The sequence below is a fragment of the Schistosoma mansoni genome, chromosome 3, assembly GCF_000237925.1.
Source record: "Schistosoma mansoni strain Puerto Rico chromosome 3, complete genome".
NCBI classification, from domain to species: domain Eukaryota; kingdom Metazoa; phylum Platyhelminthes; class Trematoda; order Strigeidida; family Schistosomatidae; genus Schistosoma; species Schistosoma mansoni.
In genome coordinates, this window is record NC_031497.1 from 16,238,727 (window position 1) to 16,257,962 (window position 19,236).

Sequence of the window (19,236 nt, forward strand, 5' to 3'; positions counted from 1 at the left end):
ATCTAACAAAATCTCAGTTGTTTAGTTCAGGTCCAGGAGATTTCAATCTTATAATTGTCAGTGCTTGTTAAATAAGGATGAGATGATCCTAATGAAAGTAAATTTCTGTTGATTCCTTAATAATTCAGAAGGGGTTTTGTGGAGATTTCAGTATTTTCATAGTTGAAATCATGAGTCAATTGAAGCTAGACCAGCATGGAAAACCTGGAAGCAGCGGACCGCCGTTTCGTCCTATTATGGGACTCCTCAGCAGTGCGCACCCACGATCCCGCCTGGCGAGATTCGAACCCAGGAATTACCAGTCTCGCGCAAGAGCACTCAACCGATAGACCACTGAGCAGTGCTTCCAATGGTGTTAATGTCTAACTTCAACCAATCCACAAAGTTTTGAGCAACCGTTCACCAATTGTCTTAAATGAGTTACTATCTCTACAACAGACGTTGTTGAACTCCACTGGTCATTTCTTCTTTAATAATTGCTTGTTTTCAAAGTATATTTTACTCTAAGTCGGGTGATTTTGTAAACGATTCAACTCTGTTACTAAACAAGTATTCATAATATATATATATACTTAAAGGAGCTCAAAATGAAAAATACACTTCAGATGTCCAAATAATGATACAGTTCATTTACATAACAATATATAAAACATATGTCTATCCTTTCAATATCTAGAATATTTGTCTATATATCATGAACTGTGTAAAAAAAGACCCCTAAGAATTATTGACTATGTAATCACCATGAATTGTAGACTAACCTTATTCATAAACAAATGTATTTATATGCCTATATCAATTTTTTTTGTACCTTACAAGTTTATATATATTTATTGTTTTTATGAATATACAGCTCATGAATAGAGATAGTTGGTTTGTATACTGAACTAGTGGCTTAATCGAATTTGTATTAACAATAAGATTTAATAATAAACGTGTGTGAACTCGGTTAAATACATCATTATCTATTTGTTAATATTCCACCTACTATAGTAGTGTATTATTAGATCACATAATCAACCATAGTAAAGTTTACTTATTAATTGTTTAAATAATGATAGATAAATTCAACCCACACACGAATTATCATTAGTCAATGTAGGATAGATTGGTGATTATACTGAATGCGGATGTGATTACTCATAATTTTAAGCTAATTTTCAAGGTATAAGTATAACTAACTGAACTATTTTTATTTATTTATAAATACATAAGGTACACGGAGAAGTTTCTATTTGAATTTAGTTTACACCAAGATTTGGTATCATAACTGATGAATTATTGAAAATCAAGAAGCAACTGACAACTAATACTTTGAGATTTCACAGCAATGTACAACTTCATAATTTTACATGGGATAGATTTTCAAGTTTTATGACGAACACGATGTATTTAGAGTGACTTTTGAGCTGATGAAAAATAACTTCATATTCAACAACTCACATGGCTGCCTCTATTTCAAGCGATAATCATTAGTGATTAGCTTCAAGACAGACTCTAGTAGAGTTTAATTATATTAAAAATAATGAAACTAGAGGATTTTAAGGAATTTTAAAGAATTCACCCAATAAAAATTGTACATTGGTTCAAGTTGTTGTTTCCATAAAATGTTTTCAGTTTATTAGACATTGATTTATGGTTACTAGATCTGCAATCGGATGAAACTAAGTATAAACCGATTTGTCATCTTTAAAACTGTCTAACCATCACACTTGGAAAAATATCAGCTACAAACGAAGGTGTTTTTTCAGTGTGATAAAAGAAGGGATCATTTGTTAATCAGTTGACTCTAGCATAAATCATAGTAATAAATTAATGGGGAAGAGATGGATCATTTTGTTAACAGATATCAATAGATAAACAGAAGCCAGTTTAAATTTGAACTTATTTAATGAACCTCGCAGTAGCTTTATTTTATACACCTTGAGAATTTATTTAACTCATACATGCTGTAAATTTTTGGGTTTCTTCTGTTTTTAGTACGGATATACCGGAACTTTTCTACTCACTTGAAGTTTTGTATTTCGCCTGCTTCTATGATGTGTTTGAAATATAATCCTCCCAAAATGTTTTATTGTTGACCTTCCAGCGTACCGCTGCTAGTCTTTTAACTGTCATGAATAATTAGAGTCAAAATGTTCTCAAGCAAATTTCCTATTAAGATCTTGAACATGTAATCATGTCCAAGTATTTCTTTCTCCCATCAATATGGAACTAGGATAAAATCCTTTATAGATATGTTAAACTATTGTCCATAAAAACGTATTATCTTTCCATAGGAAACTATAGAAAACAAGAAATCCCAAGGACAAAACTTATTTACTTGTGTGATCTCTAGGCTTCTTGTCAGATAATTTTTAGAAGTCAACTGAAAGGCGAAAAATAATTATCAATGAAGCTGGATGTTAATGATAAATTTTGGTAGCTTAGTTGATGACGTTTATGTGCCGTAGTTCAATTGTTATAGGGCTTTATGAAGATCGGTAGGATTTGCATTTATCTCAGTTTTGATACCCATACTTAGGCTTAAACATAGTACCCATCGTTTTCAATGTCAACATACTCTCCGCTAAGTTACTGAGTCTAGATATCTACTAGTATAAAAGTGACAGGTATAGGGTTCAGAACTCATTACCAATATCAACACTCGGATAAAGAAACACATACCTGATGAAATGAGCTTCCTGAATTTCTCTTCAGACCACAATCCAAAAATTTATAATTAATTTATAACATCAGGCAATAATCAAAACATCTTATTAAGGAGTTCATATACCGATAGAGATTGACTAAATATATAATATATACATAACTGAATGTTTCGTAAACTGATGTCACTTTGTAATAAAAAATTACCTGAACACAAAAGCTAAAGCCACATCCATAACAACGCTCCCCACCTAAAATGTATGATTCAATAGTTATCCAACATTCAATCCTCACGTTGTTTGTTATAATAAGCCTGAATTATTAAACATTACCTACATAAGTATTGATATGATTTTTACCAACCTCCTTTGAAATCAATTTATTCGTTTACTTTACCAATAATGCATCTTAACATTCGTACTCCCATCTACTTTTGTTATTGATAGTTTAGATCTATTCTGACCAGTGTTATCTTCACCTAAGATCGATTAAACAGACATGGAACATTCGAGTTCGACGTATTGAAAACCTAGTATGAGAGTTATAAGATTTGAAGTCATTTTGATAACTGACTCAGTAAACTGAACCAAACTTGTATTCATCTTCATTTCGACTACTTTTTTGACTTAAAGTCATTCCTTTCAAAACACCTTGTATAGTTTTACTGATTGGTCTCATACAAAACAAAGACCTGTAAGTATATATATATATATATATATATATATATATATATATATATAAACTCAAGAATAAGCTATCATTGTTTGTAACACTACATAACATGTTGATAATGATAAGTGTTAAACAACTTTCGCTAGAGTTCCAGCCGGTCACTGAAAGCTAGTTAATTAGTTATTTAGAATGGATTTAGTAAACTAAACTAGGGAAGAGTCTACTATTGTAATAATGATTATGAAAACAATTTTATCCTTTTCTTCTTCATAAAATATAACCTTACAGTTTATAATAAGATTGTTAAATTTAACTTATTTATTCTCCTATCAGTAATGTTATTTAGTATATTGAATCAAACGCATTTGTTCAGTGATTTGGAGTTTGAAAATGGTCCACCAACCTAACTGATACTTCTCTTAATAAACTTTTTTTTCAATTTTGCTGAAATGAAGCAATGTATCTAGTTTAAAGTTTTATTTTATCAATTAGACTATTATGATCAGAATATAAAGTGTTAAGTGTGTCACTTAAACTTTATTTTATAGTTGATAGGAAATATTGATAAATGAACAACATCTTTGTTGAATCTACTTGGTTAGTTTTAATTATTTTCAATTAACATTAAGAAATTGTTCTACCTATTATTAGTTCGCTTAACACTTTCAGTGTAAACTATCATTATATAACTAAAAATTACAAACTATATTTCTGAAAATAATATCCTGGATTCAACTGCTAGCCACTATTCATTTTTGCTTATAATGCTTGTGAATTAAGGCAATATCGAGGTAATACGCTCAGTATGCACATATACCAATAAGAGACTGACCGGTTGCAGTCCTAAGCATCATTGGGAAGATTCAAACAAACAATACTAAGTGAATGTATAAAACAGTTTTAAAAAATGTATGTTCAAATGTTTGTAAAATGGTATCAACATTTTATTTCTCAGAAATGTTATTTTTTTAATGAAATTTTCCAGTGAATCATTCACTATTACAGTTGAAGATACTGAAAGGGAACACCTAACGCTATAGTTTGATCATCTATTGAAATGTTTCATTATAATAACAAGATATTTCTTAAATGGTAACCAATGTCATGCAGTTTCTAGTTGCTCAACAAAATTTGTCAGTCGTAAGATAACTTAGTAGTAATGTTTAAAATTCTATATTTGAATAACAGATGGGTAACATGTTGTTTTTAGATAGACGTTAAATCCTGCGTCAGCAAATAATGATAAGTTTTGAACATTTGGTATCAAAGGTGCTCAGTTCAAATATTGAATAATACTTCTTTATTGATCATAGAACATTCTGTGTTTATGAATAATTGGTTCTTAGAAGTATTTCTTTTGACAGTTAAGATAAATTAACTTTATAAGTTTACGGTACTAAGGTAGAGCTAGATTATTCTCCGGTTTAAGTTTAAAACGATAATGAATTACCTTTTGTTAATCAATAGTATTTAACATGAATTTTGTGTTAGATATCTCCTATCGATAGACAGTAGATAATGGGTAATGCATGTTTCTCCCGTTAAATTATTGTTCACCATCAAGTCTCTTTTGGAATAAATAAATAGGTTATAATCGTTGATAATGAAACTAAGAATAGGATCTAAATGCTAAAATGAATATTTTCGTGTTTATTTCGTCACAAAGATTATTTTTATGATGGACTGGGATAATCTGAACTAGATATCTGTTTCGTTACGGTTAAAAACTTTTAAAAATTTGGATCTCCAATTCACACTGGATCAAAATTAAAACGTTTTTGGCGAACATTGCACCTTTGATTAAGTGAACGGGCATTCAGCAGTTTATATGCCAAGTTTCCGTCACTTCCTGAAATTTTGTGAAAATCATTTAGTGTGATTTGTGACAGCTGTCTCACTGTCAACATATCCAAACTCGGCTGGTTGTGACTTTACATTAGAGCTTTTAAGATCCTAATGCTTTATTTTAGTTCTACTAATTATCACATAAACCTATAGTTGTAACAGTTGCAGTAACGTTTTTCTAAGCATATAATGTTCAAACATTTATTGATTGTTCATCAAGCTTTGTGGTAAACTTTGTGAGAAAATTTAGTTCATATATCGTGTTACAATTCCTAGTTCTTAAATATAACAAGACACTAATGACTGAGAAAATTAACTGGACAGTTATGTTTACATTTCATTGTATACTTATTCTGTATTTATTCTTTTAAAGCTTTAGATAATGCTTACCTTCATGATCCCACTCTGAATGATTAGATCAAGTGAAATTCGCATCTAAGTTTTTAAATCTTGTTTAATATGAAAATAGGAACTCAGATTTTACATCAAAGTAATCATAATCACTAATAGTTAATATATAAAGACATACTACTGTTGATTGTAAGTAGTAATTTATTGGGTGTTAAGTTGATCAATATAAACGTCATGATTAAAAAATATTATAACTGATTAAAAATGTATGTTTGGTATAACATCATTACTTTGCATTCAGTATTTATGAGAACTTTAGAAAGGGAAAGTGTCATATCGTGAATACCATGTATTACGCGTAGGTTTATGATACGGTTTTCTTGGACGTTGGTGAAAAGAATCGTCTCTTCCAAGCCAAGAATAGATTGGGTGGAAATCATAATCATCTGCAGGCATATAATCATCTTCATCATGGCTATTGGATTCCATGTGATCATTTCCATCAATATCACCGTGTATTGTATATGTGAATACTGTCCCTCCATAGCTACACGGTGATTGGTCATCTGAATCATCCACTATTGGTTCTTCATTATCCTCTTTGTCTGATTCAGTTATCGGTCTTTGTGTTGTCGTTGCCATTGACGGAGTCGTCTTAGTAGGTTGTCGATCGTTAATGGAGCCTTCTTGAAAAATTCGTTTTAGTTCATCATAATCAGAATATTGATCATCCTTATTAATATCAAGAAGTTCGTCTCCACTTTCAGAAGTTTCACTTTTTAAGTGAACTGGCTTAGCATCTAGAGTTATCCAGTTTACACAAACAATAGAGATAGTAATTAGTACATAAATAGATTTGTTCATTTTGCTTGTTCAAAATGTTTAATGTTCAAATATAAAACTTTAATTAAATTTCCACTTTACTCGTTATATTATTGTTATGCCTATTTATAGTGGTCGGAAGTTACATATAACACTGGATTGAAATCAGTGTTTATTTCAACAAAAGTTCACGTGAATGCGTAGACAAATATATATATATATATATATATATATATATATATATATATCGTGTCGACTAATGAATCAATAATAAAGTCCATTAACATTTTTCATGGTCAATCGGAACTAAAACGTAATACAAACAAAAATGTATTAGTTTATCAAATTGTAGTTTTACTGAATCACTGGAACAAAGCCGAACTTAACAAATTTGTATGGCTATTTTAGTAAGTTGCACAGCCATATCATTAAAATGTAACATGACTTAGAAATGAGGTATCAAAAATACTATAAAGAGAGTTGAGGTGATAGTTATATCGTGAGAACCTGTTTCTCAAATTTTGAAGTATATCAGATGGGGAAAAAAGATAGTTCAGTTCTAAAATTTATGTTGGTTGGCTAGCCTATTCTCAAAAGCGGGAGGGAATTTCGGTTTGTTCGACAATGTATCTGTAGTAATGTTTTTTGATTTTGAAACCCAATGACATTATATTGAATGTTACGGTGAAAATCAGTTGTCTCAGTACTGTAGAAACACCTAGTTGGCAAATACCAACTGAAATGAAGTCGTAGTCTAGGATTTAATTCCGATTAGACCTATCAATAGAATGAATTACTGTTCAGTAGTTTGCAGCTTACGATTTCCCATTTTTAAGCAAAGATGGATCAGTTACAGTCCGAAGCATGAAGGAAAAGATTCAAGATAACCAATACTTATGAACTTTCCATTTCGTTGTGGCGTTCCAGTCACCTGAAGTTGGTAAAGCCTCACTCGGTGTAGCCAATTTTCTTATCTGGACTAAAATCTGCTTTCCGAGGCCCAGAAATACTGCGTCAATGGATTTCTAGGGGAAATTGTTGGGACCTCCGGGTCTTGGAGCGTTGCACCAAGGGCTAGCGTAGTCAACATGAATATCGGTAACATATAAGTTTCCACCCATGCATCCCTCGGCATACACATAGGTATATTAACCCTGTGAGCAAATATACGTTAAATGCACACTGGTAAGAGACAAGTTTTCATTTATGCGTCCCATAGCATTTATACAGGTATATTCACCCACTTGGAAGGGTAGATGGTTATCGCTCCCCACGAGTATATTTGCTACAGTTAACTGTCTCTTACACATTATATGCTTACCATTGGTACAAAGACTTTCGTTCATGCACTTCATGACACATACATTAGCATAAGCATTCCCTCAGGGAAGGCTGATAGTCACCTCTTCCTAATATCTGCTACCATATATTTTTATTATATTTTAGACCTGATGGTTCAGACTGCTGATTTCATTCGACATAAGGCAGACTTTTTCTCAGCTTATGTTCCTTGTGCGAATTCACACGCGTACCCTCCGGACATGCCTACAAAAATAAACTATACAAGCCGAGAATCATGAGATTCATATACATAAGCATACATATAGGGCTGCCCGTCAAGACTGTTGAAGCATTGAAAAGTGAACTCCACCCAATCCAAGTTCAGCATAAAAGTGGCGGATCTTTGCCAACTGCCCGAATTAACTTTCAGGATTGCCTTCACTACTCAGCAGCTCCACGTGTAGGCTTTGAGTCGGATTCTTCTATCAAAGTGAAGGAGGTTATTATTATTACTATTGTCATCACTTCTAAAACTTATAAATTATCCGGAATATTTACTTCCCATATTTTTGATATGTCTTGTAGATTGAACACAACTTGCTATATTTGGTCGTCGTTGATTGTTATGTCAGAATCGCTTATCACTTATACTTGTAAAGCGAGGAATCCCTGCAATTCCCACGACGCGAAAGTAAGAACACAAATACTGGTATAAGGGAAGATTTATTAACCCCAAAACACAACGACAACCCCAGCCAAAAGTACACTCACTTATATATTGAGTGTACATCCATTTTGATCAATAATTTGGATAAAATTACATATATGACATGCACAGTTATAACAAATCATATGCTGAGTATAGTTCATGTTAACTTAATACATGAATAATGTATGTTATACAGAATAAAATATCATACGGAAAAACAAAGCAAATACTACATTGAGTAATCATCATCATATCACCTGCCCTTCTTTTTTTTTGAAGACTCAAATACTCGAAGCCGTGTTCTGCCTATTAACGATTACATTCCACCTCCAGCAATTTACAACGACCAGGAGTTCCTTTCCTTGAAGTGAATTCCCAAAAGAAAATGGAAACAGACTGTTGGATTAATGATATTCTTCCTTGTCAACCTTTGTTTCCTCGAAGGCTTTTAGTCAAAGTCTCTACTTACTCATACTCATCAATTTTACATTAGAAAGAATATATCTGACAATAGGAAATTCACAATTATAACTGTTTGTTTGATAATTTCATGGGTAGGGACAAACTTTAATGTATTTATAAATAGATTATAAGATTGCTAATAATACAAACGGGATGATTATTTATATGAAGAATGAATTACAACTATCATAGTGTTCGACTGTAATGCGTTTAACTATACAATTGTAACAAATACAATTATAAGTCCTCCAAACATTTATAGCTGAAATATATGAACTAAGTATACTCAATTTTTATATGATTTAGTCAACGTCAGATTACCATTTAAATACTTTCATTAGTTCCAAAGTTCAATAAAAAAATATACATTAAATATTTCTATTCAAAGATTTAAAGTCGAACATTAAGTGACTAAATGTTTCTAACTAGCTAATCAATAAAAACTTACATTTAGATAAATGTTTTACAACGAACAGTTAGGACCATATCTAACAAGGTAAATAATATTATTGATAAATTCTAATTTGTCCAGGAATATAACCTTAGGTGCTTCAGGTTTCGGAACAAGTTCTTAACCTTTAAACCACAGAATCATCACTCAATAATTTACACATTTAACTTGAATGATTCATAATGTAAACCTTTAAATTCAGCAATATTACCAAATATCTTACACTGAAAAATTGTATGTCGTATAAATAGTATTACTTTTGAATCATGAGCGTAACACTGAACAAGTCATTTCGTTGATCATCAGATCTTCAACATATAGAAATTGAAATTATTTAATAGAATTTCTTTAAGGCAAAACACTTTTGTTACATCCTTCAATGCACAATACAATGTACAATTGTTTTTTATTCCAATTTACAAGAGTTATCATTGTTATTCACTCGTCAATTTATCTGTTTATTACTTGAAATACATGACAGTTTTATCGAATTATCTAATCTTCAGTATGACAACAAAAAAGAACGAAAAAAGATACTATAAATTTGAAGAGATCCTATTTCTCTTTACATTTACTCTTATTTGTTTTTACCATGGTTCACTAGTGAGGAGTAGATAAGTAAATAAAAGGATGCTCTTCTAACAACAGAAACAATGAGAAAAGAGGAAAGGAAAAAGGATAACAGTTATGACATGATTATGGAATTAAAAGAGAATAATAAGTTGAATAGAGATACAATGGAGATAAGGGTGGGGCAAATAGAAAAGAACAAGTGAATGAAAGAACAAGGAAGAAAAACGATAAAAAAGGTCAGATAATGACAACAAACGGAAGCTGATCGAATAATTTTGAAAGAAAAGGTCATAAAGTATCCGACGAACTATATATATATGGTATGCAAATAAAATTTACCCTTGTAGAATAGAAGCTATTGTTATTTCTTTTTCTTCTTATTTTAGTTATCAAAGAGTGAATTTTGAGAGACAAACATGAAACATAAATTGTTTCCACACAAATCTACCACCATTGTAATTCAATTATATTATAGTTGCCTATAACTAATCATGATAGCTCTCGTACTACATAAAAAAATTAGTACTATGTTTATACTGAACTAACTGGAAGTGAGCTATTTACAGTTAACTTACTCAGATTTCAATTATATACAAACAAGGTTTACATTGACAAATAATATTATTCGGTACATAGCTTATAAATATTAAATTACTCCAAAAAAGGAATAAAGGTGTAATGTCGTTACATGTTAGTTACTGTTTTTGTATATTTCTAATTATTGAATTCAAATAGGGACTAGGAACAAGAATATTCAAACACTGAACACAATTCATGAATAAGAAGGGTTCAAAGGGGATCTGACAAATCCTAGCTCCGGATCATTCATGTGCAGTAAATCAAGGACTTAAAAAAAGGTAGATAAGGTGTTTAAGTCATTATCTTGAGTGTTACTTTGTTGCTACATGGAATAAGCTGTGAAATAAGTTATAGTGCCTTGGATAATCTCTTGAAATCCACCGTTCACCGAGCGTTTGTTCAAACAAATGAATGATGCTAAGTTATTGAAGTTATACAAAACTATATACGGAATAGACGAAGAAAGAAAAGAGTAAACATTTACAGGAATAGTGCTGTGCGATTTCTCTGTTAAACAATTAGTTTATGGTATTTCTACATTATTTGAATAGACGGTTTTTACTTTTATCGTCAACTGTCACAGTATGTTGTGCCGTTTATAAATCATAGTTAGCTAATAACATGTCCTTCATCTTCTTATCAGAATTATCTTAGTTCTTTTTTCTCTTAAAACTGATCCTCAACGGTGAGTTATAGTCTTAAATTGTATGGATATAACTAAGTGAGAGTTAGAGTTAAGAAGAACATAAAGAACATAGGGTGTTTAGCCGGATTTTGTGGTATTCGGATTTGTGGTTTGGGAAAGAATGATTTACGGGCAGGTTATCGACTGTTTAAGTTGTCTAGTAACTAAGTTAGTGAGCTCATTATTGGTCACCAGTCTGAACATTATAACACTGATTAACGATCTCCTTCAGAATCTAAATTATTTGTTTATGAAAGATGCATAAGAAGTACGGAAAAAACAAGGGCAAACAAGAAAAGAATCTAATTAACCAGGGGAATAAATAAACAAGTAATTGAGACTGCTTATCTTGACTATCAGAACCTATATGTGCTTCATTTTTCCACTTTCAGGTCAGAAAGAACTCGAAAAGACGTATTATCACTAGGTCTAAAGCTTTTTGGCATACCTGGAGTTGGGAACAGATGTTCATTTTGAGAACCTAGTTTGGGAGATATGAGATTTGATAGGTTCATCAAGGTGTAAACTAGGAAGATTTAAGACTAAACTGACTGACTCTAGTAACTAGTTTGGAACCAACAGGCATCACACAAAAAGCATACTGATTAGTAAGCTATATGAAACCACTAAAAAACTGAAATCTGAAAAAGACCTAAGAATCACCAGACTGAAAAAAGATTTGGATGTTGTAATCCTAAACAAGAATAAATACATAGATAAGAAAAACATCCTACTGGATAAACAAATTAAATTCCAAGTTTATATATAGCAGACTTAGAGATGTCACGGATATTCCGTGTTTGACAACTCCTTTTGAATCAAGGATTTCAAACCCAGTCAAACCAGAAGTCAGGAATGAAGGAGTTTGAAGATTTATTTGAAAAATGCTCAATATGTCCAGAAGTATGTGATGTAAGCTGATTAATTATTGTAGGAGATGCGCAACACAATTTACCAAGTCATGATTTGGTGTAAGTGAATGACTGAGAACATTCAGCGAAGAGTGTATTCAGCAAACCTCATGAGGATAGTATCGATGTCGAAGGCTTACAGAACCACTTATTTTGAGGATTCATTTACCAACAAAAATAGAATGTCGCTAGCAGTGAAAACCAGGGCATGCTTATTGTCCTACTTGGAACTCGTCAGCTGACTTGATCAAATCTCATTCAGTACAATGACAACGGAATAATCCAAACCAGTGGAAATTAAATTCCAAAATTTCGGTGCATCTCGAGGCGGACAGAAAAAGACAGAACATCAACTAACTAGACCATGAAGTTGTCAAAGTATAATAACACACCTCATCGACTATATACGATATGATTAAACTATGTAATAACCAAGATCATCAATTTTATAGTTTATTAAAAATTTACAAACTGTGGATACCATTACACTCAATCCTCGGCAAGTTAAACTCACTGTACCATTCAACAATGTGATGGCTAATGAAATCGCCAGAATGATTGCAGTGAAGTTAAGTTAAATACAGTGTAAATGATGTATTAGAGACCACAGATACTAAATAGGCGTAGGCCTATCAGATAAAATAATTTTCTTGATGAACATGGAATCCTTATTTGCAAATAGTTCACCAATAGAAATTATCGATGACACATGCCTGCAATTAGTAGAAAGGGAAATAGGTGTACCGATACCTATAGGTAACATGAAAGAAACACTATCGAAATATTCATTTTACTATTAACAATGAAATGTATAGACTGATAGAGGGTTGTCTTTTAGGTTTAATACTAGGTGATATCATTTTCCTTAAATTAGAAAACGGACTATTACATGTTAAACTGAGTAAGCTTGAATACTTTAGTCAGTACATTGATAATATATTAATTGTTCACTACATTGGTTTCAGTAAACAAGAGCTGTTGAAGAACTTTAATAGGGTTCACTCTTCCATTAAATTTATTTGAGAAGGGGAACACAAAAGCAGTCTACATTTCTTGAGTGTCTTATTCAGAAAGACAGACAGATCTATAAAAATGAACTCACTACCACACTTTTACACCTCTCTAGTACAAAATAAATCTAATCAAAAATTGCAGTCACAAGATCAGACTATCATGTTCTGAGGGTTTTGTAAATGAAATGAACAAATGAGAGTATATACCACTGAACAATTATTATCTAGCAAATTTCTCTGAAAATTATTCGTCTGAACCGAAAAATCGACATAAACGGACATTGTAAGTTAGTAGAGCTTTGATCCAATATTTGAGTTTAAATGGACTATAATGAGTAATATGTTAATATGTCTTATTGTAAGATTAATTGAAAGAACTTTTCACGCTGCTCAAATAAACTAGTACTTGCACAAATAACCAAGGTTAGAATATCGATGTAGAGATAATTGAGTTGTGCTCACCGACTTCAATGATCACATGGAGCTACCTACTTAAGGCATACTCAGAGGGCCTTAACCTTAAGTCCTCATGAATATTTACTGGAATGAGTGGAAAAAAGTGCTGTTCAATCTACAAAAACTTCTTTCTTTCTAATTTGCACAAGTAAACCCAACATTAAAACAGACGAAGCATTCTTAATTTTATATCAAGTCCTGAAAAACCTACCTAAGAGAGTAAGATTATGGGTCATCTACATAGATGAAGCCAACGAGATCAAATTCAGTTAGAGGCATATTCATCCTTTATGTTTACATTGGTTCTTTGTTGGGTCACTCCAATGATAAAGTGCTTACTGTATATCCTCGCCTCACTCCCCAATTCTTTATAATGTTTATCTCTATCCTGCTCCATTCTTGGTGTGCACATTCACCTAAATCGATTCAAGTAAGTGTTTCTTATCATAATTAGCCTGACAACGTTTTTGTGTAAATTATATTTGAAATGAACACAGTGATTGAGATTTAAATAATTCCAACGTTTCGTTCAGGAATTTTATATTGCTTCGATCTTTTTGATTATTACACTGAAGAAGCCCAGATAAGGTTGCTGGACGAAACTTTAGAATTATTTAAATTTCTGTCTCTGAGATTATTTCAATTATGATTTTTAAAAATCTCGTCTTCTCTATACTCAGTGCCTAATTCCTGTCAAACTAATCGTTCAAATGTTGACGAATGTTCGCAAACATGACATCATTTTACTTTTATCATATTCACGCGACTTTATTATTACTAGATATCTTCCATTTAACCCAACATTTCTCCTACCGCATTGAACGAAGACATGGAGGGGAATTCCAAAATCATATAGTGCCTTCGTAAAATATGAGAATCGTACATTGGGTACATTATTTGCACATTTTCCTTGGCTTGACCTTAGCATATTCCATCATTCTTTAAAATTTGTTGTTACTACGATTGCCCTATGTTTTGTTTCCTCTTGTTTTTATTTCAATCTTCTGTTGGTAAGCATCCTACTTCTAATTCCTGCTACATACTACTTAAATCTGTCCTCATTAGCAGCGCACACCACACTATCATGGATTTTATTCACATTATTTACTTTATGAAATTATTTGTAACTCGGCTACTTATAATGAATTTTTCTCTCGATTCACAGGATGAACTTTCAAATTCACAAATGAAACACATTGAACTTATTCGGACAGTGATTGATGTGGACGTAAACTATTTTAACATGAAACAATGTCTAGTTTATTTATCTATGTTTACCTTAATTTGACCATTAAAATACAATAATTATGGATTTTTAACTGTAGAGTTTGATGATGAAGTTACTAAAATAACTTATCTCGAATATTCTTTGTTTTTGAATACTGTCTAACGATCTCTAAAACAATAAAATTAAGAGCTGTTAAAATATCAGTACATCTACGATGAAGGGATAAATAAATCATGAAATCAAGGATGATATTATAGACATAGTTCTTATAAAACATTATTCTATGGTACTGTGAAAACGGTTCTGTATGAATTTTCTGCCATCATCCTACACTTAAACTTGTCTAGGACACTTCTGTGTGAAGGAAAGATCCTACTGATTGGTCAATTGAACATGAACCTACTTGTTTACCTAGTCCTTTAGATCTACTAATACTCCGCCTGTAGCTCCTTTGGGGGCTACTGCCGGTCCCAAGCCCGTATAAAGGAGGAGGGTCGGGCATGGGGTTAGCGACCCCATCCCATAGAAAACCAACTCGCTAAAAAAACGCTAAACCGAAAAAAATTATTAAAATCATTTAAACTCTGCCCTGGGAGTTAAAGGACCATATCTGCATCAAAAAAAGGTTCAGGAGGACGATGGAGGATGGGAGAACCAGGAGAGGAGCTGATGTAGCATCGGATCATCATTTGCTGGTCGCCAAGATGAAATTAAAACTTAAGAAGCACTGGACAACGGGGTGGACAACATCACAAAAGTTTTATATGGCTTTTCTTAGGGATACTGACTAACTCAACAAATTCAAGATAGCCTTCAGCAGTAGGTTCCAGGCCTTTCACGATCTACTCACTGGAGAGGGAACTACTATGGAGAGCAATTGGAAGGGGATAAAAGAGGCAATCACTTCAACATGTCAGGAGGTTCTGGGCCACAAGAAGCACCATCACAAGGAATGGATCAATGTTGGTACACTGAATCAGATTGAAGGAATGGACGAACAAGAAGGCAACAGAAGAAGCCAAGGCACTAGCCGAATACATAGAAGTAAACAAACAAGTGAAGAGGAGCATCAGAACCGACAGACGTAAATATGTGAAAGATTTAGCAATGACAGTGGAAAAGGCTGGAAGAGAAGGAAAAATGAGACAATTGTATGATACAACAAAGAAACTCACTGGAAATTAACGTAAACCAGAACGACCAGTGAAAAGCAAGGAAGGCAAGGTAATCACCAGCATTGAAGAACAACGGAACAGGTGGGTAGAACACCTCAAAGAACCCTTGAATCTACGCAAGATACTTCGGATCCGTTGGCCAGACACTATCAGCAACAACTTACTGTGGGAGAGAACAAACTAGATTCCATCCAGCGGAGGAAGAAATCAGGAAGAAGAGCTGGAAGTGGATAGAACACACATTGAGGAAATCACACAACTGCGTCACAAGGTAAGCCCTTAAATGGAATCCGAAAGGCCAAAGGAAAAGAGGAAGACCAAAGAACAAATTACGCCAAGAAATGGAGACAGACATGAGAAGAATGAACAGAAATTGGATAGAACTAGAAAGGAAGTCCCAGGACAGAGTGTGTTGGAAGATGCTGGTTGGCGGCCTATGCTCCATTGGGAGTAACAGACGTAAGTAAGTAAGCAAGTTAGATCTACTAAGACTAGTCACTTATTGACGATCATTTTCTAGGTTGCGGAAATATTTCAAGACCAAGAATCAATAAATGGTAGTTTAGAGCTTTAACACTATCAATTTTGCAACATACAGTTGAGTATAATCATGTTTTTTTAAGAAAATACAAGCCTCATGAGAAAAATGTGACTACCAATAATGTTTATCTACATACCGGAAAATGACTAAGAAGAGCCTTTGGCTTTATACATATTAAGTAAAATGTTTCGAATATCTATTGATGGTAATAAACTATAGAAACTAATCATACGTTAAATTACATGTGATAATCTTGATATCTCGAAAGAATTCCACATTCTTCTGGATAGATTTATCCCCAATAATGGAGGTAATATAAAATAATTTCATCTTTTCCTGAAGAATTTCTATTGTTAAAAATCCTGAAAAAGAAACATGAATTTTTGTTGAATTTCAAAAGAAAGATTTTTCAATGGAAAACAATGATAAAAACGTTTTAAAACTAGATACATGCCCTACCCTGTTATATTATTATTATTATTATTATTACTACTACTACTACTAATACTAATACTCCTGAAAAGGATCAAAGTTTTAATAACTAACTTTGCTCAAATTCTCATGGTTATGTAAATGTGAATATATGTTGTATATATTACCGGAAACATAACAAAAAAAAACACAAATACATGTCATAAACTCTAGTTTGTGAGTTGAGTATTTCTTTTTTCTTTTCTTGATGTACACCTGAAAACATGATTATAAATATATTCAATAGGATGTTTTGCAACAGTTTGAACGAATCAAATTTCAAGTGATCTAAAATTTTTAGGATTTATATATAGAAACAGAAAGAAAGATATTTATTTCAATGAGGTGCTTTCCATTACCGAAATACCTCGAAACAAATATAATCAAATAGATTACAATCATAACGAGGTACCTATCCAACAATTATTTCAACATTGTACCATACATAAGTAATGTGGTTAAAATTCTCTTGAAGTTTGTAAGATATTTGTTATAATCATTCATTCGATCCATATGAATTCTGTAATTGGCATACAGTACATTCAAAATATTTTTACACTAATGAAATCTATCAAAATATGACAGATTCAATTTATAAAATTATACAAATTACACAGGATAAAGAAGTTATGGCAGAAGAATCAAACAAGAACAATATGACCGCCCATTTAAACAAAATAAATACTTACAAGAATAATCTCATAATTAGTAATAACAGTATTAATAATAATAATAATAGTATTAATAATAATAATGATATCATAGACAATGATCATGTTACTAATGATAAAATAAGTAATCATAATTCTTTAAATGAAGACCAATTGATTCAGCAAACATTATCACTTACCAAAAAGACAAATAAATCTAAATTAACAGATTCTAAACAATTTAAACAAAATGATCAGTACAATAATAAACATAATTGTCATATGTATCAATTTGATAAGGAGGATATGAGTAATGATAATATTGAGATAATTACAGATAAAATACGGGATAAATGGAATAAGAAGATGGATTTCTTATTATCTATTATTGGGTTTGCTGTGGATTTGGCAAATGTTTGGAGATTTCCATATTTATGCTATAAAAATGGTGGTGGTAAGTAGAATATGCTGTTATACAAGTTCTTTTGTACTAACTAATTCGTGGATGCGCACTGCTGAGGAGTCCTACAATAGGACGAAACGGCCATCCAGCGCTTCCAGGTTTTCCATGGTGGTCTAGCTTCAATTGGCTAATGATTTCAACTATATATAAAAAATTAAATTTTTGTTAATTTTACTTCGGTTATTTATTTATTCTCAAGAAGTGACTCTTATTAAGTCACAGAATGTCAGAAATACAATTTTCTACACCATTTAATTGAAACTATCAAATTTAATCTTGGCATTGATACGTACATAAATGTTATGTTTGTCATTATTAGCGCTATCTTCATTCGTATAACAGATCAACAATTTAGAAAGGTGTATATACGCGCAACTAACATGATGTGGAGGAACTTACTGGTTTTGTTGAAATCCCTATTTTTTTCTAAGCACGATTTTTGTGAGATGAACTACAGTAATCGATTAAGGCAGAAACATTAAAATAACAGTGTATTTTAGTAGTCTATTTCATTATAAGCAAACATTTTTGAAACCCAACGGCGATCTAAAAGGCTCTGAAAAGATACTTCACTCTTGATCATATTGTTTCGATCATAGGTTGTAGGACCATTAGGATTAAAATTGGAGTATATTATTCTATGAGCAGGCGATACATATTTCATTTGAAGGCATAAATCTGTACATATATTATTTTAGTTAAATTCATCCAAAGTACCTATCTGATTCTTAAAAGTAGGATTTATTACCACAATCTTTATTCTTTCACCAATAAGTGAGGGTGAAGTGTTATTTCTTGATGATTTTTACTAGTGATTAAAAACGGTAACAGAATCCAATTTTAGAATTTTGATTAGTGAGCGCAAAGACTATAGATCATCATTAGTTTATATGTATTATAATTCTTTAAGTATTCAGTCCTCTGTTGAATGAATCAATGGGAAACGCGAAATTCCATTTCCTGATATTATTCTGTCAGTTTATTATTTAGCTATCAAATATTTACTTTTAAACTTACCTCATGTATCCTATATATATATATATATATATATATATATATATATATATCGTGTTAACAGGAGTCTGCCTGGTTCTGTCGGTCTGGGAGTCCTGCGGTCGGCTGTGGTGGTTGCTGTTGGGATCGGGGGCTCCGTGCTTTGCTTCCGAAAGAAATCTGTCCTGCCGTTCCTTTTACCCTGGCCTTTGTAAGGGTCAACTTGTTAATAATCAATTTTGTAATATGGTGACAT

General features: G+C 32.1%; 2 protein-coding genes across 2 annotated transcripts in view; one reads left to right on the plus strand and one right to left on the minus strand.

Annotated features, from left to right (window-relative positions):
* Positions 1 to 5,600: 5,600 nt before the first annotated feature.
* On the minus strand, positions 5,601 to 6,526 carry Smp_063330 (hypothetical protein). Its single transcript, XM_018799410.1, has one exon. It carries the CDS (start codon positions 6,379 to 6,381, stop codon positions 5,833 to 5,835), a length of 549 nt encoding a protein of 182 aa, XP_018651201.1. The 5' UTR covers positions 6,382 to 6,526; the 3' UTR covers positions 5,601 to 5,832.
* A 10,181-nt stretch (positions 6,527 to 16,707) lies between these two features.
* Positions 16,708 to 19,236, plus strand: part of Smp_156320 (putative norepinephrine/norepinephrine transporter) — a gene marked incomplete at its 5' end in the record, with an annotated part of 16,227 nt that continues 13,698 nt past the window's right edge. The window contains 2 exons of the mRNA XM_018799411.1: positions 16,708 to 16,713; positions 17,492 to 17,978. Coding sequence (XP_018651202.1) covers positions 16,708 to 16,713; positions 17,492 to 17,978 — 493 coding nt within the window. The remainder of the gene's footprint in view (positions 16,714 to 17,491; positions 17,979 to 19,236) is intronic.